This window comes from Salmo salar, chromosome ssa28, assembly GCF_905237065.1.
Source record: "Salmo salar chromosome ssa28, Ssal_v3.1, whole genome shotgun sequence".
Lineage (NCBI taxonomy): Eukaryota > Metazoa > Chordata > Actinopteri > Salmoniformes > Salmonidae > Salmo > Salmo salar.
Window position 1 is genome coordinate 29,693,912 of NC_059469.1, and position 25,144 is coordinate 29,719,055.

The 25,144-nt window shown below is 44.2% G+C and overlaps 1 protein-coding gene across 11 annotated transcripts in view; it reads left to right on the forward strand.

The window, feature by feature from the left end:
* Nucleotides 1-25,144, forward strand: part of LOC106589844 (E3 ubiquitin ligase RNF157) — an 87,955-nt gene that overhangs the window by 58,799 nt on the left and 4,012 nt on the right. For 2 of the 11 annotated variants that reach the window (XM_014180240.2, XM_014180238.2), the window contains exons 3-17: nt 4,459-4,547; nt 5,510-5,659; nt 5,750-5,867; nt 5,984-6,094; nt 6,542-6,589; nt 6,908-6,979; nt 7,355-7,514; nt 10,638-10,750; nt 10,836-11,068; nt 11,375-11,477; nt 11,964-12,072; nt 12,195-12,412; nt 12,552-12,617; nt 14,619-14,667; nt 17,801-17,914. In XM_014180240.2, the coding sequence (XP_014035715.1) occupies nt 4,459-4,547; nt 5,510-5,659; nt 5,750-5,867; nt 5,984-6,094; nt 6,542-6,589; nt 6,908-6,979; nt 7,355-7,514; nt 10,638-10,750; nt 10,836-11,068; nt 11,375-11,477; nt 11,964-12,072; nt 12,195-12,412; nt 12,552-12,617; nt 14,619-14,667; nt 17,801-17,914 (1,753 nt within the window). Of the gene's footprint in view, nt 1-4,458; nt 4,548-5,509; nt 5,660-5,749; nt 5,868-5,983; nt 6,095-6,541; nt 6,590-6,907; nt 6,980-7,354; nt 7,515-10,637; nt 10,751-10,835; nt 11,069-11,374; nt 11,478-11,963; nt 12,073-12,194; nt 12,413-12,551; nt 12,618-14,618; nt 14,668-17,800; nt 17,915-18,920; nt 19,029-19,541; nt 19,602-25,144 lie in introns of those variants that run through there. The other 9 variants (XM_045710073.1, XM_014180243.2, XM_014180242.2 and 6 more) reach the window with 9 other exon arrangements.

Here is a 25,144-nt window from a genome sequence, read left to right on the forward strand (position 1 = left end):
GACGAGCTAAATCACTTCTATGCTCACTTCAAGGCAAGCAACACTGAGGCATGCATGAGAGCATCAGCTGTTCCGGACGACTGTGTGATCACGCTCTCCATAGCCGACGTGAGTAAGACCTTTAAACAGGTCAACATACACAAGGCTGCGGAGACAGACGGATTACCAGGATGTGTGCTCCGAGCATGTGCTGACCAACTGGCAGGTGTCTTCACTGACATTTTCAACATGTCCCTGATTGAGTCTGTAATACCAACATGTTTCAAGCAGACCACCATAATCCCTGTGCCCAAGAACACAAAGGCAACCTGCCTAAATGACTACAGACCCGTAGCACTCATGTCCGTAGCCACGAAGTGCTTAGAAAGGCTGTTAATGGCTCACATCAACACCATTATCCCAGAAACCCTAGACCCACTCCGATTTGCATACCGCCCAAACAGATCCACAGATGATGCAATCTCTATTGCCCTCCACACTGCCCTTTCACACCTGGACAAAAGAAACACCTATGTGAGAATGCTGTTCATTGACTACAGCTCAGCGTTCAACACCATAGTGCCCATAAAGCTCATCACTAAGCTAAGGACCCTGGGACTAAACACCACCCTCTGCAACTGGATCCTGGACTTCCTGACGGGCCGCCCTCAGGTGGTGAGGGTAGGTAGCAACACATCTGCCATACTGATCCTCAACACTGGAGCTCCCCAGGGGTGCATGCTCAGTCCCCTCCTGTACTCCCTGTTCACCCACAACTACATGGCCAGGCACGACTCCAACACCATCATTAAGTTTGCAGACAACACAACAGTGGTAGGCCTGATCACCGACAATGACGAGACAGCCTAGGAGGTCAGAGACCTGGCCCGGGTGGTGCCAGAATAACAACCTATCCCTCAACGTAACCAAGACTAAGGAGATGATTGTGGACTACAGGAAAAGGAGGACTGAGCACGCCCCCATTCTCATCGACGGGGCTGTAGTGGAGCAGGTTGAGAGCTTCAAGTTCCTTGATGTCCACATCAACAACAAACTAGAATGGTCCAAACACACCAAGACAGTCGTGAAGAGGGCACGACAAAGCCTATTTCCCCCTCAGGAAACTAAAAAGATTTGGCATGGGTCCTGAGATCCTCAAAAAGTTCTACAGCTGCAACATTGAGAGCATCCTGACTGGTTGCATCACTGCCTGGTACGGCAATTGCTCGGCCTCTGACCGCAAGGCACTACAGAGGGTAGTGTGTACGGCCCAGTACATCACTGGGGCTAAGCTGCCTGCCATCCAGGACCTCTACACCAGGCGGTGTCAGAGGAAGGCCCTAAAAATTGTCAAAGACCCCAGCCACCCCAGTCATAGACTGTTCTCTTTACTACCGCATGGCAAGCGGTACCGGAGTGCCAAGTCTAGGACAAAAAGGCTTCTCGACAGTTTTTACCCACACGCCATACGACTCCTGAACAGGTAATCAAATGGCTACCCGGACTATTTGCATTGTGTGCCCCCCCCCAAACGCCCCTAACCCCTCTTTTACGCTGCTGCTACTCTCTGTTTGTCATATATGCATAGTCACTTTAACTATACATTCATGTACAAACTACCTCCTGCACATTGGCTAACCGGGCTATCTGCATTGTGTCCCACCACCCGCCAACCCCTCTTTTACGCTACTGCTACTCTCTGTTCATCATATATGCATAGTCACTTTAACCATATCTACATGTACATACTACCTCAGTCAGCCTGACTAACCGGTGTCTGTATGTAGCCTCGCTACAGTATATAGCCTGTCTTTTTACTGTTGTTTTATTTCTTTACTTACCTATTGTTCACCGAATACCTTTTGTTGCACTATTGGTTAGAGCCTGTAAGTAAGCATTTCACTGTAAGGTCTACACCTGTTGTATTCGGTGCACGTGAAAAATAAACTTTGATTTGAAGGTCCTTTGCTGTTGTTCTGGGATTGATTTGCACTTTCGCACCAAAGTACGTTCATCTCTAGGAGACAGAACGCGTCTCCTTCCTGAGCGGTATGACGGCTTCGTGGTCCCATTGTGTTTATACTTGCGTACTATTGTTTGTACAGATGAATGTGGTACCTTCAGGCGTTTGGACATTGCTCCCAAGGATGAACCAGACTTGTGGAGGTCTACAATTTGTTTTCTGAGGTATTTGCTGATTTTTAAAAAAATTTTCCCCCATGATGTCAAGCAAAGTGGCACTGAGTTTGAAGGTAGGCCTTGAAATACATCCACAGGTACACCTCCAATTGACTCAAATGATGTCAATTAGCCTATCGAAGCTTCTAAAGCCATGACGTTTTCTGGAATTTTCCAAGCTGTTTAAAGGCACAGTCAACTTAGTGTATGTAAACTTCTGACCAACTGGAATTGTGATACAGTGAATTATAAGTGAAACAATCTTTCTGTAAACAATTGTTGGAAAAATTACTTGTGTCATGCACAAAGTAGATGTCCTAACAGACTTGCCAAAATTGTAGTTTGTTAACAAGAAATTTGTGGAGTGGTTGAAAAAGTGTATGTAAACCTCTGACTTCAACTGTGCATAACAAATGAGTACTATATATTAATACCTTTTTTAAAGTTATTAAAGTATAAATTACCAAATTTACAATAGATTGCCACACATTTTCTGTTTAATTACCAAAATTACTGAAGATTCCGGTAACTTTGGTAAATTACTGGTAGCTTTGCAACCCTACCTGTAAAACAGAGTCACATTAATACTATAGAGAGAAAGATGGGAGTGTGTGCTTGCATGTTCAGATCCCATAGCAGAACTCTACTGGTGTGTGTTTTTGAATGGGCGGTATTCCGTATTATAACACATCTGGCCCCAGCAGGGGCCTTTCCTGGAAACCACACACACACACACACTCACACCTCCCCCCAGAAGAGCGGTGTAGAGGTATCCAACCACATCCTCCCTCCTTACTGGATGGCATGTTCCATAAAGGTTCTTCTATACACATTTTACAGTACATTCAGTCATTTAGCAGACACTTATCCAGAATGACTTACAAAAAGTGCATTCATCTAAAATAAGTAAACAACTGCAGATCAAGGTCACTAAACCTGTTTTCTAAAATGGCACGTTATCAGCCTGATCGTGCCAGGACGAATAAAGAAGTACAAACCACACCTTCAACATAATCCATTTGAGAGACACCTTCAACATAATGCATTTGAGAGACACCTTCAACATAATGCATTTGAGAGACACCTTCAACATAATGCATTTGAGATAGTTTAATACAGGAAAGGTTACAAGGTATGAATATAGAATTATGTTATTCAGAATGAATTTGAGCTTGGAATGAGGTTGGATGATTGTTAGATGGTTGTAGAATGGAAGAGTCTTGAAAGGTGTCGTCAGAGATGGTGTTGCAAGATGGAGAGGAAAACTGGATGATTTAAGTGATGGTTCGGGATGGTTGAGGCATCGTGATGGTTGACGGAGCTTGATGGCTCAGGATGTTTGGTGGCGCTTAATGTTTGGTGCAGGTTGATGGTTGGGGGAGGATGATGGTTGGTGGCACTTGATGGTTGGGGGAGGATGATGGTTGGTGGCACTTGATGGTTGGGGGAGGATGATGGTTGGTGGCACTTGATGGTTGGTGGAGGTTGATGGTTGGTGGGAGGTTGATGGTTGGGGGAGGTTGATGGTTGGGGGAGGTTGATGGTTGGGGGAGGTTGATGGTTGGGGGAGGTTGATGGTTGGTGGAGGTTGGTGGAGGATGATGGTTGGGGGAGGATGATGGTTGGGGGAGGATGATGGTTGGTGGAGGATGATGGTTGGTTGGTGGAGGATGTTGCTTGGTCGTTGCATGGATCGGGAAGAGGAGATGAAGACTGAATGTTGGGGTGGGAGTCCTGGTGGTCTCTGCTTCTCAGCACAGAGTTAATCCCCCTTATGGACCCTGAAAAATAGGGAGAAGGGCAGAGGAAAAGGGAGGAGACGTGTGGTGGAGGGATGAGAAATACAACAACAGATTAGGATAACAGGATCTGGATACTATAGACGCAGCCGTTCACTGGCGAGGAGATTGTTTGATTGTTGAGAGGGGAGGAGATTTAATTTGTTACAGGTGTCGTCTTTCCTCCCAAACTTTAGTAACTGACACAAACATCATAATGTCAGTAAATAGTTAAGCGTTGGACATTTTGTATTTTTGACCCACTCAACTCTCTTCTTACACAGTCAGCAACAAAAACACAGTACACTGGGGAAAGACGCTCAGATTGTGCAAAGTCCAGTAATAAAAGTGGGGAAAGAAAATGTATCCATTGTTTTATTAAGTAGGTGAAATATCCAGGACAATACTTTGCGCTAACCCACCTGATTCAACTGATCAAGGGCTTGGTGATTAGTTGATCAGATCATGTGACGCTTTTGTCATTGTTATTGATGTGACCTTTTTGTGATTGGTTCCTTTACAGTTTCCCTATGCGGCACCGCCTCCTCAGGAGCCAGTAAAGACGCTACGAAGCCTTATAAACATCCGTAAAGATACGCTGAGGCTCGTACGGTGAGTATCTCTCACACAATTTACTTCTAGTTTATATCCCCTTCATTATTATTTTACCTATGGTTACAGATGTAAGATCTTAATTGCATCACCCTTTTGTTGCTGAGAATTTTACTGTACAGCAGGAAATGCAAACTTGTAGTGTGTTCGAGGTTTAAAAAGGCTTCTAAAGTTTGTAATTTCCACTTTTAAAATGTCAGACTTGATTTTCTCAAAGGAAAATGTATCAACCCCTACAAAAAAGGTCCATTAATTATAATCCACTGTCACTGGCAGATAAATCACTGGAGGATGAGTCAGGCGCAGGTTCCGTTTGAGCAAAACGTATTTAATGCTGCCAAGGGGCAAAATCCACATATAAGGCAGGGTGCACAAAAGTCAAATGACGAGAGGAAAGCTCCACTCTAAAAGACAGACGGGGCGCAGCCCGGCAACCCTAATGCCTAAACGAATACGTAGTAAAAGCAACTACGTTAAATCAATACAACCCCTACCACACGTAACATAGAACAATCCCGCACGAATCCTGACTAAACACAGACAAACTAAATACCCCCCACTAATGACAAACAAGACACAGGTGCAACCAAAAAACAGACATGACTAACAGACACTGAAACATAGATCGGTGGCAGCTAGTAGGCCGGCGACGACGACCGCCGAGCACCGCCCGACTGGGGAGGGGCGCCACCTTCTGTGGACGTTGTGACATCCACATAATAATTCAGGATTCTTTAGGATGCTTTCCCTCCTGTCTCAAACCGGCTCAAATTAAAATCCTACATCTGTAGTCTGTTTTATTGCAAAAGTCCAACATCTCAACTTCTCCCCCCAGAACCAAATAGCTAGCCGGAAGCTTTCACAAGCTTTGGTTGTGGGTTGCCGAGCTTACTCCCTATACTGTTATTACATTATTGTAACGGTGTGTAGATGACGCTAGCTGTGTTTCTGCATGCTGGCAGGTGTAGTGAGGACCTGAAACTGCCAGGGGAGGACGTGGCAGGGAAAAGCAAAGCCTGTTACAACATAGAGTTCACCTTCGACGCTGACACACAGGTGGCCATCACAATCTACTATCAAGCTATAGAGGAGTTCCACAATGGAGTGCCTATGTAAGTGTGTGTGTGTGTGTGTGTGTGTGTGTGTGTGTGTGTGTGTGTGCGCGTGTTTATCTCCCCTAACTCTCTGCATCTCTCCTATAGCTACATTCCCCAGGACAGCTCTCTCCAGTCAGAGACGGTGCACTTTAAGAGAGGAGTCTGTCAGCAGTTCTGTCTGCCCTCCCACTCCATCAATTTGTCAGAGTGGGCCGATGAGGAGGTATGGTCTGTGTGTGTGTTTATGCATATTACTAACAAAGTATGTGTGTTTTCAGTGTATAACCTCTCTTTATCTCACCCTCTTTTCCACCTCTCTCTCTCTCTCTCTCTCTCTAGTTGCTGTTTGACATGGATAAGGATGTGTTTCCCATGGTCGTTCAAGCAACAGTAGACGAGGGGGAAGATCACATGGGTCACTCCCATGTCCTCCTGGCCACCTTTGAGAAGGTAAGGAGCTTTAAGTCTGATGTGCTGTAGGATTGTAAGTAAAGTGTTACATTTACAACGTGTTGAAGTATGTTAACTTTTACTCATTAGGTATCTTAATGTTTGTCTGACATGTTTTGAAATGTTTGACTCTTAAAAGTATCCCACTGGGCACAAACTGGTTGAATCAATGTTGTTTCCACATCATTTCAACAACAAAAAATCTATATGATAACATTGAATCAAGGTGGAAAACTGATTTCAGTCATCAGCGTATGTTTGTCTTTTTTTCATCCAACTTTTAAGCTAAATCCAATGACATGCTTCAAATGTTTGTTGATTTCACATTGAATTCACGTTAATTGTCAACTCAATCAAATGTAAAAACTAGATGTTGAATTGCCGTCTGTGTCCAGTGGGATTGGATTGTTGTAAGCGTCAGCTAAGTATCTACTGTTTGTTCCACAGCACATGGATGGGAGCTACTGTGTCAAACCTCTGAAACAGAAACAAGTGGTGAGTATGTTTCCACCAAGTCCTTTTCCTCTCGCTCTCTTCTCGCTCTCTTCTCTCTCTCGCTCTCTTCTCTCTCTCTCTCTCTCTCTGTCTTCTCTCTGTCTTCTCTCTCTCGCTGTCTTCTCTCTGTCTTCTCTCTCTCGCTCTCTTGTCTCACTCTTGTCTCACTCTATATTCTATCTTGCCCCCCCTCTCTTTCCTGCCTGTTATTGCCTCCCCCCTTCTCCTCCAAACCCTCTCTCCCCCTTTCACCATCCTTCCTGGGATGTTTTATAGTGAAACCTTCTCTCTCTCATCCCCAACATGTTTCTTCTCCAGGTGGATGGGGTGAGTTACCTTCTTCAGGAGATCTACGGCATCGAGAACAAGTACAACAGCCAAGAATCAAAGGTACCAAGTTGAGAATTTGGTTGTTTAGGACATGGACTAGTGAACACCTGATTTAACTAATTGAGGGCATGATGATTAGTTGACAAGTTAAATCAGGTGTTTTTTTTGTCAGGGGCTACAATAAAACTATCCACTGTTGGAGTTACTGGAGGACTGGAGTTGGGAACCATTGCTCTAACCAGTTCTACAGAGAGTCACTCTGAAAGTTTTGAACAAAAAGCACTGTGTTCAGTAGTCCATGCCCTAAACACACTGGGTTAGAGTATATGGACAGTAAATCTCATTTTGACTGTGTTTGACCAAGCTACCATACTGCTCTCTGAATGTAATGATGTATTGATGTATTAATTGATTGATTGATTATGTTGTCCCCAGGTTGCGGATGATGAGATCAGTGATAACAGTGCGGAGTGTGTGGTGTGTCTATCGGACGTCCGCGACACACTCATCCTGCCCTGCAGACACCTGTGTCTCTGTAATGCCTGCGCCGACACTCTCCGCTACCAGGCCAACTGCTGCCCCATATGCAGACTGCGTGAGTCTATAATGTCTATAATGCTACATAAGACCTTTGTAAGCCATACGTTGGCATTTGTGAGCTTCATAGCAATACCTAATACATTCTCAGTTAAATCAAATCACATTTTATTTGTTACATGTGCCGAATACAACAGGTTTATTTACAAGCCCTTAACCAACAATGCAGTTTTAAGAAAAATAAGTGTTAAGTAAAAAATAACAGATAGTTAAAGAGCAGCAGTAAGATAACAGTAGCAAGGCTATATACAGGGGGTACCGGTACAGAGTCAATGTGTGGGGGCACCGGTTAATTGAGGTAATTGAGGCAATATGTACATGTAGGTAGAGTTATTAAAGTGACTAAAAATAGATAATAACCAGAGAGTAGCAGCAGCGTAAACGAGGGGGGGGGACAATGCAAATAGTTTGATTAGCTGTTCAGGAGTCTTATGGCTTGGAGGTAAAATCTGTTAAGAAGCCTTTTGAACCTAGACTTGGCGCTCCGGTACCGCTTGCAGTGCGGTAGCAGAGAGAACAGTCTATGACTAGGGTGGCTGGAGTCTTTGGCAATTTCTTGGGCCTTCCTCTGACACCGCCTGGTATAGAGGTCCTGGATGGCGGGAAGCTTGGCTCCAGTGATGTACTGGACCGTACGCACTACCCTCTGTAGTGCATTGAGGTTGGAGGCCGAGCAGTTGCCATACCAGGCAGTGATGCAACCAGTCAGGATGCCTTCGATGGTTCAGCTGTAGAACTTTTTGAGGATCCATGCAAAATCTTTTCAGTCTCCTGAGGGGGAATAGGCTTTGTCGTGCCCTCTTCAAACCATTCTAGTTTGTTGTTGATGTGGACACCAAGGAACTTGAAGCTCTCAGCCTGCTCCACTACAGCCCCGTTGAAGAGAATGGGGGTGTGCTTGGTTCTCCTTTTCCTGTAGTCCACAATCATCTCCTTTGTCTTGATGATGTTGAGGGAGAGGTTGTTATCCTGGCACCACACAGCCAGGTCTCTGACCTCCCTATAGGCTGTCTCATCATTGTCGGTGATCAGGCCTACCACTGTTGTGTCATCGGCAGCCTTAATGATGGTGTTGGAGTTGTGCCTGGCCATGCAGTCGTGGGTACAGGAGGGGACTGAGCACGCACCCCTGAGGGGAACCCGTGTTGAGGATCAGCGTGGCAGATGTGTTGTTGCCAACCCTTACCACCTGGGGGCAGCCCATCAGGAAGTCCAGGATCCAGTTGCAGAGGGAGGTGTTTAGTCCCAGGGTCCTTAGCTCAGTGATGAGCTTTGAGGGTACTATGGTGTTGAATGCTGAGCTGTAGTCAATGAATAGCATTCTCACATAAGTGTTCCTTTTGTCCAGGTGGGAAAGGGCAGTGTGGAGTGCAATAGAGATTGCATCATCTGTAGATCTGTTTGGGCGGTATGCAAATTGGAGTGGGTCTAGGGTTTCTGGGATAATGGTGTTGATGTGAGCCATGACCAGCCTTTCAAAGCACTTCATGGCAGACGTGAGTGCTACGGGCCTGTAGTCATTTAGGCAGGTTGCCTTTGTGTTCTTGGGCACAGGGACTAATAGCCTAACTGATGCCCCATCTGCAGACTGTGTGAGTCTATAATGCTACATAAGATCTTCGTAAGTCATACTCTGGTATGCATAAGACCACCACATCAATACTTAAAGGTCCACCTCAGAGGAAGTTGCTGTACCTATTTCGAGGTAATTCCCATCCTAGAGGGGAAATTCTCGTTTAGGTTCCACCTCGAAGACTGACGCAGGCTGCTACTACATGTTCAGGAATTGGAGGGTGGAAAATGTTGTGGTGATTTTCAAGTGTAGCAGAGAAATAAAAACCAATAAGGCATTGACTGTTAGCTGTCAGTGTAACTAGCTAGCATGCTAACCTTTGCAAGCTAATGAAAGTTATGTGAGCACCATTTCGGTTAAGACGGGCACACTGTAAGTCAGGTGAAAATAATTATTTCAGAAAGAGACAAGCAGCCTACCTGTCACGAGGTCAGTCACAGATAAACCCTGCCTATAGTCGGTGACATGTTGAGGGCTGACGTTTGTCTGACTCTTACGGTTTGATAGTTCCATGAAACTGTGTCGGATTCCAGACGTCATTAGTGTTTGGACATGCACACTGATATTATCAAATAACTATATTCTTTGTTCTCTCTGTTTTCATTTCAGCAAGCTAGCTAAATATCAATGCATTATCTAAACTGCACAGCTATATATTAATGCATTATCTAAACTGCACAGCTATATATTAATGCATTATCTAAACTGCACCGCTATATATTAATGCATTATCTAAACTGCACAGCTATACATCAATGCATTATCTAAACTGCACAGCTATACATCAATGCATTATCTAAACTGCACAGCTATATATTAATGCATTATCTAAACTGCGTCCGTGAATCCACCATAGAAATAGAAAGAATATAAGCTCCAGTAATATGGAGCCTAAATATTAAAGCAATGGGTCAGTTTGTTTTGCATGGCCCGGTGCCCCGGGTGGGTGGAGATTTCTCTTTAGGATCAATTGAATGGTCAAAAAGGAGCAAACCCTGCACACCCGGGGCCCCGGGCCATGCAAAACCGTTCATCTTAGGGCGACAAGGGGAGCAGGGTTCCAAAATGCAATCATATCATGCAATTTTACTATCTATAATATGGTCATATTTTTTTCATGTAGACTAGCTCAGAAATAAGTTACATTTGAGAAAATATCCAATGCATTATGATAATTTTCTGGTAAAAAAAGGGGAGGTGCAAAAACAGTTTCACTGCGACTCACAAACTTTGTAGGTGTTTCTGATTAACAAACAATGCCATATTGGTGGGTGGTACCATTCAGATAAAACCCAGCACTGAAAAAAACGTAGGCAAAAAATAATTTATAGGTCATTTCATAGTCAAATAAATGTCATTGGCACGGATTTGCACAAAGTGTGCAGTTTTTGTCACTTCAAGCCCAAATATATCATACTTTGACTAAAACAATTACTTATTGACTTACATTGTTGTGCAGCATCATGGGTAAGCTCTGGCCATCTTTCAACTCAAAAAAATGGAATGCTACTGATGTGGGCATTTAGTCATGTTATAATGCGTCCTTAGCGTTCCGGGCCCTGCTGCAGATCCGAGCCATGAGGAAGAAGCTGAGTCCTCTCTCTCCTGCCGGGTTTAACCCCGTTATCACCTCCCAGACCTCCGACTCAGAGGAACACTCGGTATAATATATACATACACAGCTTTTTCTTTTAAATACAGCGTATCGCAACATGACATCTCATCTCCTTTTTTCGTTCCCCCCAGGCGTCGGACCACATCCCCCCAGGTTATGAGGCCGTGTCTCTCCTGGAGGCTCTGAACGGGCCCCTGAGTGTGTCTCCCTCGGCCCCCCCTCTGCAGGACCTCTCTGGGGGCCACGTCTCAGGGACCCTGCCCCACTATAGCAGTGAGACCCACCCCGCCCCGGCACGCTCCATGTCCCCCCTGGACCACTCCAACTCCAGCCAGGGACTCAAACTGAAGAAGAGCGGCTCCAAGTGAGAGGAGCATACACTTGAAGACACAGGTTGTGTCCCAAATGACACCAAATTCCCTATATAATGCACTACTTTTGACTACTACCCTATGGGCCCTGGTCAAAAGTAGTGCACTACATGGGAAATAGGGTGCCATTTGGGATGCATAAACGCATACAAACATACTGTACATTTGAATAGGAATTAATTTCCTAGGACTTTTGAAGGTTTAGCTCATAGAATATCTTTCTTTCTGGACAAAGGTAGTGTTGTGAGTGTTTGTTGTGGTGTTTTTGATTCTGACTGCTACATTATGGGATGTGTCAGGTCTCTCTCCCAGAATTCTTCGGTGCTGCCCGAGGAGGAGGACGAGAAGTCAGAACGCAGCGAATCAGAAGTTCAGGCCTGCCGCCGGAAACAACAACCAGAGGTACACTGACACAGTGTGTGTTGGTGCCTGTCTGTCTCCGGCGTGTGTGTTGGTGCCTGTCTGTCTCCGGCGTGTGTGTTGGTGCCTGTCTGTCTCCGGCGTGTGTGTTGGTGCCTGTCTGTCTCCGGCGTGTGTGTTGGTGCCTGTCTGTCTCCGGCGTGTGTGTTGGTGCCTGTCTGTCTCCGGCGTGTGTGTTGGTGCCTGTCTGTCTCCGGCGTGTGTGTTGGTGCCTGTCTGTCTCCGGCGTGTGTGTTGGTGCCTGTCTGTCTCCGGTGTGTGTGTTGGTGCCTGTCTGTCTCCGGCGTGTGTGTTGGTGCCTGTCTGTCTCCGGTGTGTGTGTTGGTGCCTGTCTGTCTCCGGTGTGTGTGTTGGTGCCTGTCTGTCTCCGGTGTGTGTGTTGGTGCCTGTCTGTCTCCGGTGTGTGTGTTGGTGCCTGTCTGTCTCCGGTGTGTGTGTTGACCTTACTCTGTCTGCTCTCTGTTCCAGAGTGGTGTAACTCCAGAGAGTGAGAACCTGACTCTATCCTCGTCTGGAGCCATCGACCAGTCCTCCTGTACTGGAACACCTTTCTCCTCCACCATCACCTCCCCTGAAGGTGAGCTTTCTGCTGGGGCTGGCAGGCGCTGCTAGGGGGTGGCCAGTGGGCAATAGAAAATGTGTCAAATTTATAAAACATTGTTAATTGTCTCTTCTTCTCTCTGTCTCTCCCCCTCTCAGACCAAGTGAGCAGTAGCCTTGCCCAGTCAGTCATGTCCATGGCTTCGTCCCACAGCCATCACTCTCAGATCAGCACTGACACCCTGTCTTCCATGTCCGGTTCCTACCTGGCTGGGCCGGAGGGGGAGGTAGAGGGGGAGGAGGGAGGAGAAGCAGAGGGGGAGGAGAACCAGGACGCACCCATGGAGAGCCGGGGACCCTCACAGCAGGATGGGGAAGTGAGACGGGGGAGAGGAGGGAGAACAGGGGTGGAGAGAGTGATGGAAAACCTAGAGAAGTGGCTAGTCGAAATCTCTGACATAGAGAATAACCCCCCCCCCCTTTTTCTTTCTCCCTCTTTTTTTGTCTCTCTCTCAGGAGCTACCCATGGAACCAAAAGAACAGAACTTCTCAGTTGCTGTGTCAGACGAGCAGGATTCAGAGGTGCATGTGTAGTAGGGTCGTTCCACAAAGAGTGCATGTGTAGTAGGGTCGTTCCACAAAGAGTGCATGTGTAGTAGGGTCGTTCCACAAAGAGTGCATGTGTAGTATGGTCGTTCCACGAAGAGTGCATGTGTAGTAGGGTCGTTCCACAAAGAGTGCATGTGTAGTAGGGTCGTTCCACAAAGAGTGCATGTGTAGTAGGGTCGTTCCACAAAGAGTGCATGTGTAGTAGGGTCGTTCCACAAAGAGTGCATGTGTAGTAGGGTCGTTCCACAAAGAGTGCATGTGTAGTAGAGTCGTTCCACAAAGAGTGCATGTGTAGTAGGGCCGTTCCACAAAGAGTGCCATTTGTGTCCCTTTGATATTTTAAGTAGAAACTGTGAGCAAATATTGCATTTTAAAAGCCAGTTATATTAAATGAGGTGCACTTTAATATAGACCACATGGAGAATTCAATAAATCTGATTTTTAACATGAATAAAGGCTTGCTAAAGTGCCAAAATTCAGGATTTTCACATGTCCCTCTGTCAACCCTGTGTCATTTCTAGGAAGATTTTAACCCACTTAATCCCCCCCAAAACATTTTCACCATCATTGTAAAGCCTTAGTTATTTTGTTGCTTTGACAAAGTCCTTTCTGAAGATGATTATTTATTTAATGTTAGTAGAGGTTGTGGTGCAGAAGAGCCAAGCCTAGCCAGCACTGTTCCCTTAACGAGGGTGGGGCAGCCCTCTTATTGGTTGTGGTGCAGAAGAGCCAAGCCTAGCCAGCACTGTTCCCTTAACGAGGGTGGGGCAGCCCTCTAATTGGTTGTGGTGCAGAAGAGCCAAGCCTAGCCAGCACTGTTCCCTTAACGAGGGTGGGGCAGCCCTCTAATTTACTGCCTAAAGACTTAAAGGTGTGCAGCTCTAACTCTGTGGGGAGAGCATTCTGGAGAGCACACGTCACGTGAGGTATGACCAGGACCGATATGATTTGCAGCGCTTAAGCGTTTGGCTTGTCCTGTCGACTTTATGTCTGACCCTGTAGAGCTCTGCAAGAGCCAGGATGTCATTTTAATTTTCTTAATAAAAGCCTCTTTGTTTGCACCGCGTTCCTGTCTCCTGTACCTTTGAGTCATTACCTATGCCTAACACCCCAGACAGTGTAAAATCCCTTGCACTGTCACAGTGATTCATTTACGTCTGTCCCTCATTTTAAGGTCAACCCTGTTACGTGAAATGAACTCTCGTTTTAATATGGTGAAACTATTCCTTGTTCAATGTATCTTTTAGATTATTTAAAATCTACTAGTTAAATCAGTTGAGCTGGTTCTACTCTTTTTGGCCATTTTCATATTTTCTTTTGTGGTGGAAAACTGAGCGGGTCGAGCATAACATGTCAACCCTGTTACCCAGAGATAGACAGGCTAGAATTAATACATCAACCCTGTTACCCAGAGATAGACAGGCTAGAATTAATACATCAACCCTGTTACCCAGAGATAGACAGGCTAGAATTAATACATCAACCCTGTTACCCAGAGATAGACAGGCTAGAATTAATACATCAACCCTGTTACCCAGAGATAGACAGGCTAGAATTAATACATCAACCCTGTTAGCCAGAGATAGACAGGCTAGAATTAATACATCAACCCTGTTACCCAGAGATAGACAGGCTAGAATATATATATATATTTTATGTGGGGGTGGGTGATGCTTCCATTTAATTGGCAGTCCTGTTGCACACAACCCAAGCTTCCATTCCCTCTGTCACAAGGGAACTTATGGCTGATTTTAAGATGAAATCGTCAACCCTGTTACTTAATTTGGCACTTAACATGCTCTTTGTGACAGAATTTTTAAATGAGATGAAATCAAGTTTTTTTTGGACCCAAGTTGCACTTCTCAAAGGCACCGAATTGGTGGGATGTACCTAAACTATATGAATGGATATAGATACAAAACGTATAAAATATACAATACAACATAAATCCAACTGTCTCTCTCCTTCTCACAGGGAAATGATGTCACAGAAGAAGACTGCCCCTCCCCTTCCCACGAGCAGGGTAACTATGTGACCTCTTATTGACCTCTCACCTCTGACTCCTCTGTTTTATCCTCCTCACTATTTGGCCATGCTGGAAAGGACAGAAGTATGGGGCAGTCTAACCACTAATACAATGTTATCCACTAATCCTAACTTAAAGCCTCCTTACATAAAAAAAAATATATATAATAATAATCTCCAATACTCTCATCAATTCTGACGACATTGCCACTTTTGTCCTTTCTAACATGGCATTCTAGTGACTGACTACCCTGTTACAGCACCCTATACTTTGATCTACCATAGAAAGACTGTTATTAGTGAGATAGCAGGGTGTTGTAAGTGGTGCCATGCTAGATCCTCTCTACTGTAAATTAAAATGTGGGCTAAAACACTGGCCATCGGTGAAATCATCCCAAATCATGCGTTTGCACCTGTGCACTTGGCTCAGTTTGCTCCGTGTGTGTGTGTGTGTGTGTGTGTGTGTGTGTGTGTGTGTGTGTGTGTGTGTGTGTGTGTGTGTGTGTGTGTGTGTGTGTGTGTGTGTGTGTGTGTGTGTGTGTGTGTGTGTGTGTGTGTGTGTGTGTGTCAGTCAGACCTGGTTCAAATACCTATTTTATGTGTATTTGAGTATTTTCTAATACTGTGACCAACATAAACGAGCCTACTTCTATTGAAATGGTTTTCAAACAATTTCCTATAAATAGCCTACTATTGGAAAGTATTTTCAAATACTATTTTCAAATATCTGGGTTAAATGGGAGTATATTTCAGTCAGTGTATTTGAGTATTTTAAAATACTTTCCAAGTGTATTTCCAAATACATTCCAATATTCAACTACTTGTCTTTTCAAATAAAATATACAGTATTTAAATACTTACTTCCAAATGTCATTGAAAGTACTTGAAATCCCCTAAATAGTATTTGTATCCAGGTCAGCTGTGTGTGTGTGTGGGTTGTTAGCTTGCCAATGCTTGTGTGTTTGCCTGCTGTGCTCTGCATGCGCTGCTTAGATTCCACACACTAATATGCAGTTGTATGTACAGTATATTTGTGTGACTGTGAGCATCTCTCTGTTTCTCTCTCTCTCTCTCTCTCTCTCTCTCTGTGTCTCTCTCTCTGTGTGTGTGTGTGTGTGTGTGTGTGTGTGTGTGTGTGTGTGTGTGTGTGTGTGTGTGTGTGTGTGTGGAGTCATACTCCATCTCCTCATCCTCCTCTCTTCCTCCACTCCAAAGTGATAAATTGGGCTTCAATCTCTAACCCTGCCTCTCTGTGTCCCCAGAGTTTGAATGTGTGTGTCCCCCAGAGTTTGAATGTGTGTGTCCCCCAGAGTTTGAATGTGTGTGTCCCCCAGAGTTTGAATGTGTGTGTCCCCCAGAGTTTGAATGTGTGTCCCCCCCAGAGTTTGAATGTGTGTGTCCCCCCCAGAGATTGAATGTGTGTGTCCCCCCCAGAGATTGAATGTGTGTCCCCCCCAAGAGTTTGAATGTGTGTGTCCCCCAGAGTTTCAATGTGTGTGACCCCCAGAGTTTGAATGTGTCCCCCCCAGAGTTTGAATGTGTCCCCCAGAGTTTGTGTGTGACCCCCCCAGAGTTTGTGTGTGACCCCCCCAGAGTTTGAATGTGTCCCCCCCCAGAGTTTGAATGTGTCCCCCCAGAGTTTGAATGTGTCCCCCCCAGAGTTTGAATGTGTCCCCCCCCAGAGTTTGAATGTGTGTGACCCCCCAGAGTTTGAATGTGTGTGACCCCCCAGAGTTTGAATGTGTGTGACCCCCCAGAGTTTGAATGTGTGTGACCCCCCAGAGTTTGAATGTGTGTTCCCCCCCAGAGTTTGAATGTGTGTTCCCCCCCAGAGTTTGAATGTGTGTTCCCCCCAGAGTTTGAATGTGTGTTCCCCCAGAGTTTGAATGTGTGTGACCCCCCAGAGTTTGAATGTGTGTCCCCCCAGAGTTTGAATGTGTGTGACCCCCCAGAGTTTGAATGTGTGTGACCCCCCAGAGTTTGAATGTGTGTGACCCCCCAGAGTTTGAATCTGTGTGACCCCCCAGAGTTTGAATGTGTGTGACCCCCCAGAGTTTGAATGTGTGTCCCCCCCAGAGTTTGAATGTGTCCCCCCCAGAGTTTGAATGTGTCCCCCCCAGAGTTTGAATGTGTGCCCCCCAGAGTTTGAATGTGTCCCCCCCAGAGTTTGAATATGTGTGTGTGTGTAATTTATGAATGTGTGTTTAAATGCTTGTATGTCTGCATGTTTGTGTATCTTGTGTGTATGTTTGTGACATCTTAATCACCATGCATGTTCTGACTAGTATACAACTTCTTCATATTTATTTTTCTCCAGTCGTAGTGGGTTTGCACGTGTGTGCGTGCGAATGCATGTGTACACGTTTTACTATACGTGTGCGTGTATACACATTTTACTATAATTGTGTGTGTGCGTGTATACATGTTTTACTGTGTGTGTGTGTGTGTGTGTGTGTGTGTGTGTGTGTGTGTGTGTGTGTGTGTGTGTGTGTGTGTGTGTGTGTGTGTGTGTGTGTGTGTACACGTTTTATTATACTTGTGAGTACCAGAAGTCGTCACAAGAATACTAAACCAACAAAAATTCTGAGAAGTGAGTATATTTTGCCGGCCCTCACTTGTAAAAAGGCTGTTTAGGCTTAGAGGTTAGGTTTAGGGTTAGGTTTAGGGTTAGGTTTAGGGTTAGGGAAAATAAGATTTTGAATGGGAATTAATTGTTGGTCACCAAAAAGTCCTCACAAGTATAGTAAGACGTGTGTGTTAATATGGAGTGGTGCTATTGGCTGTGGGCATTAAATAAACGATAACAAACAATGAATAAATGAGTTAATAAGGAAACCAAAGGAATCCTGTCTCTATATATGTTCATGTGCGTATGATGTATGTTTGCATGTATCTGTCCCTGCTGCACCGTGTGCCAGCTTCCATGTGCATCCTCTGAGCCTGCTGAGCCACATGCTAGTCATCACCATCACATGATCTCACCCATGCCCTCCTTTACACACACACACACACACACACACACACACACACACACACACACACACACACACACACACAAAACTAGCTACACCCCTGGCCCCGTCCCCTGCTGTGCCTGGCTGCTGTTGTTTGACCTTTGCCCTCGCTTGCAGGTGGGCGGAGCAGGTGTCCAGAGTTGGCCAATAACAATCAGGGCGTCGCCCTCTGCGACACGCACTGTTTGGGGGGGCTGGACAATGAGCAGGTTCCCGACTGCCGATTCGCCGGTGAGTGGCAACCTACCGAACATGGACCAACCAGAGCTGAGACTGGGGCGAATGGGGAGAGAAAGGGGTGTCAGTGTAAGGAAATAAGAAGTGAGCGAGGGATCATGGACGAGAGGAAAAACAGTGGAACAAAAGTCAGGGTAGAGTGGGGAGAAGAAGGTGGAGAGGGCAGGAAGTGGCAGACAGACAGGTCTACAGAGCTTTAAGTCAAAGCTGAGGCTCCGATGTATCTAGCCAAGATTTATTTAGCGTAAACATTTGCCCTTCAAATGTCTGTCTACTACTGTTGTTTCATCTCAAAAGGGCTCAGTAAATAGATACAGGAAGGGAATGAATGAGGCAGGCTGTAACTGGCGTCAGCAGTGGGATCTATCCATACCGAACACTGACAGCATGTCTTTCTCAGCAGTTAGAACAGGAGGCTTCCTTCTCATCATCCACCCTTCTTTCACTGTTGTCGTCTGTTGTTGTTTTTCTCAATAGCGGGTAGTTGTGCAATCTCTTCCTACTCTCCCCCCCAGTAGAAAACTCCTGTGTGCGTGTCTTTATGTTTGTGAGTGTGTCTGATTGTGAATATGTGAGAGTGTGTGTGTGTGTCTTTGCATGTAACTGTGTGTGTTTGACCATGTTTAATATATATGTGTGTGTGTGTGTGTGTGTGTGTGTGTGTGTGTGTGTGTGTGTGTGTGTGTGTGTGTGTGTGTGTGTGTGTGTGTGTGTGTGTGTGTGTGTGTGTGTGAGCTTTTGTGGTGTTCTATTTGTCCGTGTTCTGTTTGTCCGTGTGTGAGAGAGAGAGAGAGTGTGTGTGTGGGGGTGGGTGAGTGAGTGTGTGGATGAGTGTGTGTGTGAGAGCACGTGTGGGTGTTCTATCCGGTTCATTCCAGAGCTCAAGTTCATGTTCAGTGTCTGCCAGTTCCGAGCCGCTTTGCTAATCGTCTGCGACTCATCCCTCCATCCATCTCTCCATCCATCTCTCCCTCTCCTCTGCTTCTCCCTTGCTTGCTAGATGTGCCCCTCTGTTGTGCTGACCAGAAGCAGGTTACAGTGAGGGAGGGGTGAAAGGCTTTGTTTCTCAAGAGAAAATCCCAGTGCACAGCAGTGTGTCAAGATCCAGGTACTGCTTTTGACAAGAACAACAAGTATCCAAAAACAAGTGAAAAAACGTTGCTTTAACTTTATCTCTGTAGCGCTCTAACATGGCCGATGTTTCTGCGGCCACCAACTCTCAAACTATTAGTCCCTGTTTTCTGGCCTTTTTGTTACAAAGCTCAAGCCGCAGAGTGAACTCAAAGATTTAGAAATCTGGCTACTTGAGAACAGCCCCTATTTTAATAATTACAGACGAAGCCTTAGCTCCCCCGATTCCTGTAACTCCCAACTTATTGACATCTGACCCCAGTCCCTCGCTCTCCCTTGGTCACCCTTGTACCCACCCACCCCCTCACTCCTTCTCTTTGTGGTATTTGAATTCTCTGTGCCGTAAATGTGTTCTATTCTCTGTTTCTCTCCTTTATCCATCATTTCATATTTTCCGTATCCTCTTCGATGTCCCTCTCTCTCTCTCTCTCTCCCTCTCTCTCTCTCTCTCTCTCTCTCTCTCTCTCTCTGCTCCCTTTCGGATGGACAGATGCGGATTCGTGCCCTGTGCACATTGAGGAATAGGTATGGCTATAGCTGTGGCTAGCTGGTAGGTCAGAGGATATTCACTAAACTAAAACCACAGGCTGACGCTATTGACACTGTAGACTGCTCTACCTGTTAAATAACCACTACCTGTTAAATAACCACTACCTGTTAAATAACCACTACCTGGCTACCTGGTAAATAACCACTACCTGTTAAATAACCACTACCTGTTAAATAACCACTACCTGGGAAATAACCACTACCTGTTAAATAACCACTACCTGGTAAATAACCACTACCTGGTAAATAACCACTACCTGTTAAATAACCACTACCTGGCTACCTGGTAAATAACCACTACCTGGTAAATAACCACTACCTGGTAAATAACCACTACCTGGTAAATAACCACTACCTGGTAAATAATTACTACCTGGTAAATAACCACTACCTGTTAAATAACCACTACCTGGTAAATAACCACTACCTGGTAAATAACCACTACCTGTTAAATAACCACTACCTGTTAAATAACCACTACCTGGCTACCTGGTAAATAACCACTACCTGGTAAATAACCACTACCTGTTAAATAACCACTACCTGTTAAATAACCACTACCTGGTAAATAACCACTACCTGGTAAATAACCACTACCTGGTAAATAACCACTACCTGGTAAATAACCACTACCTGGCTACCTGGTAAATAACCACTACCTGTTAAATAACCACTACCTATTAAATAACCACTACCTGGTAAATAACCACTACCTGGTAAATAACCACTACCTGGTAAATAACCACTACCTGGTAAATAACCACTACCTGGCTACCTGGTAAATAACCACTACCTGGTAAATAACCACTACCTGGTAAATAACCACTACCTGGTAAATAACCACTACCTGTTAAATAACCACTACCTGGTAAATAACCACTACCTGGTAAATAACCACTACCTGTTAAATAACCACTACCTGGTAAATAACCACTACCTGGTAAATAACCACTACCTGGCTACCTGGTAAATAACCACTACCTGTTAAATAACGACTACCTATTAAATAACCACTACCTGGTAAATAACCACTACCTGGTAAATAACCACTACCTGTTAAATAACCACTACCTGTTAAATAACCACTACCTGTTAAAAAACCACTACCTATTAAATAACCACTACCTGGTAAATAACCACTACCTGGTAAATAACCACTACCTGGTAAATAACCACTACCTGTTAAATAACCACTACCTGTTAAATAACCACTACCTGTTAAATAACCACTACCTGGTAAATAACCACTACCTGGCAAATAACCACTACCTGGTAAATAACCACTACCTGGTAAATAACCACTACCTGGTAAATAACCACTACCTGTTAAATAACCACTACCTGGTAAATAACCACTACCTGGTAAATAACCACTACCTGGTAAATAATTACTACCTGGCTACCTGGTAAATAACCACTACCTGGCTACCTGGTAAATAACCACTACCTGGTAAATAACCACTACCTGGCTACCTGGTAAATAACCACTACCTGGTAAATAACCACTACCTGGCTACCTGGTAAATAACCACTACCTGGTAAATAATTACTACCTGGCTACCTGGTAAATAACCACTACCTGGTGAACAACCGCTACCTGGTAAATAACTGGTAACTGGTAAATAACCACTACCTGGTAAATAACCACTACCTGGCTACCTGGTAAATAACCACTACCTGGTAAATAATTACTACCTGGCTACCTGGTAAATAACCACTACCTGGCTACCTGGTAAATAACCACTACCTGGTAAATAATTACTACCTGGCTACCTGGTAAATAACCACTACCTGGCTACCTGGTAAATAACCACTACCTGGTAAATAACCACTACCTGGTAAATAACCACTACCTGGTAAATAACCACTACCTGGTAAATAATTACTACCTGGTAAATAACCACTACCTGTTAAATAACCACTACCTGGTAAATAACCACTACCTGGTAAATAACCACTACCTGTTAAATAACCACTACCTGTTAAATAACCACTACCTGGCTACCTGGTAAATAACCACTACCTGGTAAATAACCACTACCTGTTAAATAACCACTACCTGTTAAATAACCACTACCTGGTAAATAACCACTACCTGGTAAATAACCACTACCTGGTAAATAACCACTACCTGGCTACCTGGTAAATAACCACTACCTGTTAAATAACCACTACCTATTAAATAACCACTACCTGGTAAATAACCACTACCTGGTAAATAACCACTACCTGGTAAATAACCACTACCTGGTAAATAACCACTACCTGGCTACCTGGTAAATAACCACTACCTGGTAAATAACCACTACCTGGTAAATAACCACTACCTGGTAAATAACCACTACCTGTTAAATAACCACTACCTGGTAAATAACCACTACCTGGTAAATAACCACTACCTGTTAAATAACCACTACCTGGTAAATAACCACTACCTGGTAAATAACCACTACCTGGCTACCTGGTAAATAACCACTACCTGTTAAATAACGACTACCTATTAAATAACCACTACCTGGTAAATAACCACTACCTGGTAAATAACCACTACCTGTTAAATAACCACTACCTGTTAAAAAACCACTACCTATTAAATAACCACTACCTGGTAAATAACCACTACCTGGTAAATAACCACTACCTGGTAAATAACCACTACCTGTTAAATAACCACTACCTGTTAAATAACCACTACCTGTTAAATAACCACTACCTGGTAAATAACCACTACCTGGCAAATAACCACTACCTGGTAAATAACCACTACCTGGTAAATAACCACTACCTGGTAAATAACCACTACCTGTTAAATAACCACTACCTGGTAAATAACCACTACCTGGTAAATAACCACTACCTGGTAAATAATTACTACCTGGCTACCTGGTAAATAACCACTACCTGGCTACCTGGTAAATAACCACTACCTGGTAAATAACCACTACCTGGCTACCTGGTAAATAACCACTACCTGGTAAATAACCACTACCTGGCTACCTGGTAAATAACCACTACCTGGTAAATAATTACTACCTGGCTACCTGGTAAATAACCACTACCTGGTGAACAACCGCTACCTGGTAAATAACTGGTAACTGGTAAATAACCACTACCTGGTAAATAACCACTACCTGGCTACCTGGTAAATAACCACTACCTGGTAAATAATTACTACCTGGCTACCTGGTAAATAACCACTACCTGGCTACCTGGTAAATAACCACTACCTGGTAAATAATTACTACCTGGCTACCTGGTAAATAACCACTACCTGGCTACCTGGTAAATAACCACTACCTGGTAAATAACCACTACCTGGCAAATAACCACTACCTGGCAAATAACCACTACCTGGTAAATAATTACTACCTGGTAAATAACCACTACCTGGTAAATAATTACTACCTGGTAAATAATTACTACCTGGTAAATAACCACTACCTGGTAAATAACCACTACCTGGTAAATAACCACTACCTGGTAAATAACCACTACCTGGCAAATAACCACTACCTGGCTACCTGGTAAATAACCACTACCTGGTAAATAACCACTACCTGGTAAATAACCACTACCTGGCTACCTGGTAAATAACCACTACCTGGTAAATAACCACTACCTGGCTACCTGGTAAATAACCACTACCTGGTAAATAACCACTACCTGGTAAATAACCACTACCTGGTAAATAACCACTACCTGGCAAATAACCACTACCTGGTAAATAATTACTACCTGGTAAATAACCACTACCTGGTAAATAACCACTACCTGGTAAATAACCACTACCTGGTAAATAATTACTACCTGGCTACCTGGTAAATAACCACTACCTGGCTACCTGGTAAATAACCACTACCTGGTAAATAACCACTACCTGGTAAATAACCACTACCTGGTGAACAACCGCTACCTAGTAAATAACTGGTAACTGGTAAATAACCACTACCTGGTAAATAACCACTACCTGGCTACCTGGTAAATAACCACTACCTGGCTACCTGGTAAATAACCACTACCTGGTAAATAATTACTACCTGGCTACCTGGTAAATAACCACTACCTGGCTACCTGGTAAATAACCACTACCTGGTAAATAACCACTACCTGGTAAATAATTACTACCTGGCTACCTGGTAAATAACCACTACCTGGCTACCTGGTAAATAACCACTACCTGGTAAATAACCACTACCTGGCAAATAACCACTACCTGGCAAATAACCACTACCTGGTAAATAATTACTACCTGGTAAATAACCACTACCTGGTAAATAATTACTACCTGGTAAATAACCACTACCTGGTAAATAACCACTACCTGGTAAATAACCACTACCTGGTAAATAACCACTACCTGGCAAATAACCACTACCTGGCTACCTGGTAAATAACCACTACCTGGTAAATAACCACTACCTGGTATATAACCACTACCTGGCTACCTGGTAAATAACCACTACCTGGTAAATAACCACTACCTGGCTACCTGGTAAATAACCACTACCTGGTAAATAACCACTACCTGGCTACCTGGTAAATAACCACTACCTGGTAAATAACCACTACCTGGCAAATAACCACTACCTGGTAAATAATTACTACCTGGTAAATAACCACTACCTGGTAAATAACCACTACCTGGTAAATAACCACTACCTGGGAAATAATTACTACCTGGCTACCTGGTAAATAACCACTACCTGGCTACCTGGTAAATAACCACTACCTGGTAAATAACCACTACCTGGTGAACAACCGCTACCTGGTAAATAACTGGTAACTGGTAAATAACCACTACCTGGTAAATAACCACTACCTGGCTACCTGGTAAATAACCACTACCTGGCTACCTGGTAAATAACCACTACCTGGTAAATAATTACTACCTGGCTACCTGGTAAATAACCACTACCTGGCTACCTGGTAAATAACCACTACCTGGTAAATAACCACTACCTGGTAAATAATTACTACCTGGCTACCTGGTAAATAACCACTACCTGGCTACCTGGTAAATAACCACTACCTGGTAAATAACCACTACCTGGCAAATAACCACTACCTGGCAAATAACCACTACCTGGTAAATAATTACTACCTGGTAAATAACCACTACCTGGTAAATAATTACTACCTGGTAAATAACCACTACCTGGTAAATAACCACTACCTGGTAAATAACCACTACCTGGTAAATAACCACTACCTGGCAAATAACCACTACCTGGCTACCTGGTAAATAACCACTACCTGGTAAATAACCACTACCTGGTAAATAACCACTACCTGGCTACCTGGTAAATAACCACTACCTGGTAAATAACCACTACCTGGCTACCTGGTAAATAACCACTACCTGGTAAATAACCACTACCTGGCTACCTGGTAAATAACCACTACCTGGTAAATAACCACTACCTGGCAAATAACCACTACCTGGTAAATAATTACTACCTGGTAAATAACCACTACCTGGTAAATAACCACTACCTGGTAAATAACCACTACCTGGTAAATAATTACTACCTGGCTACCTGGTAA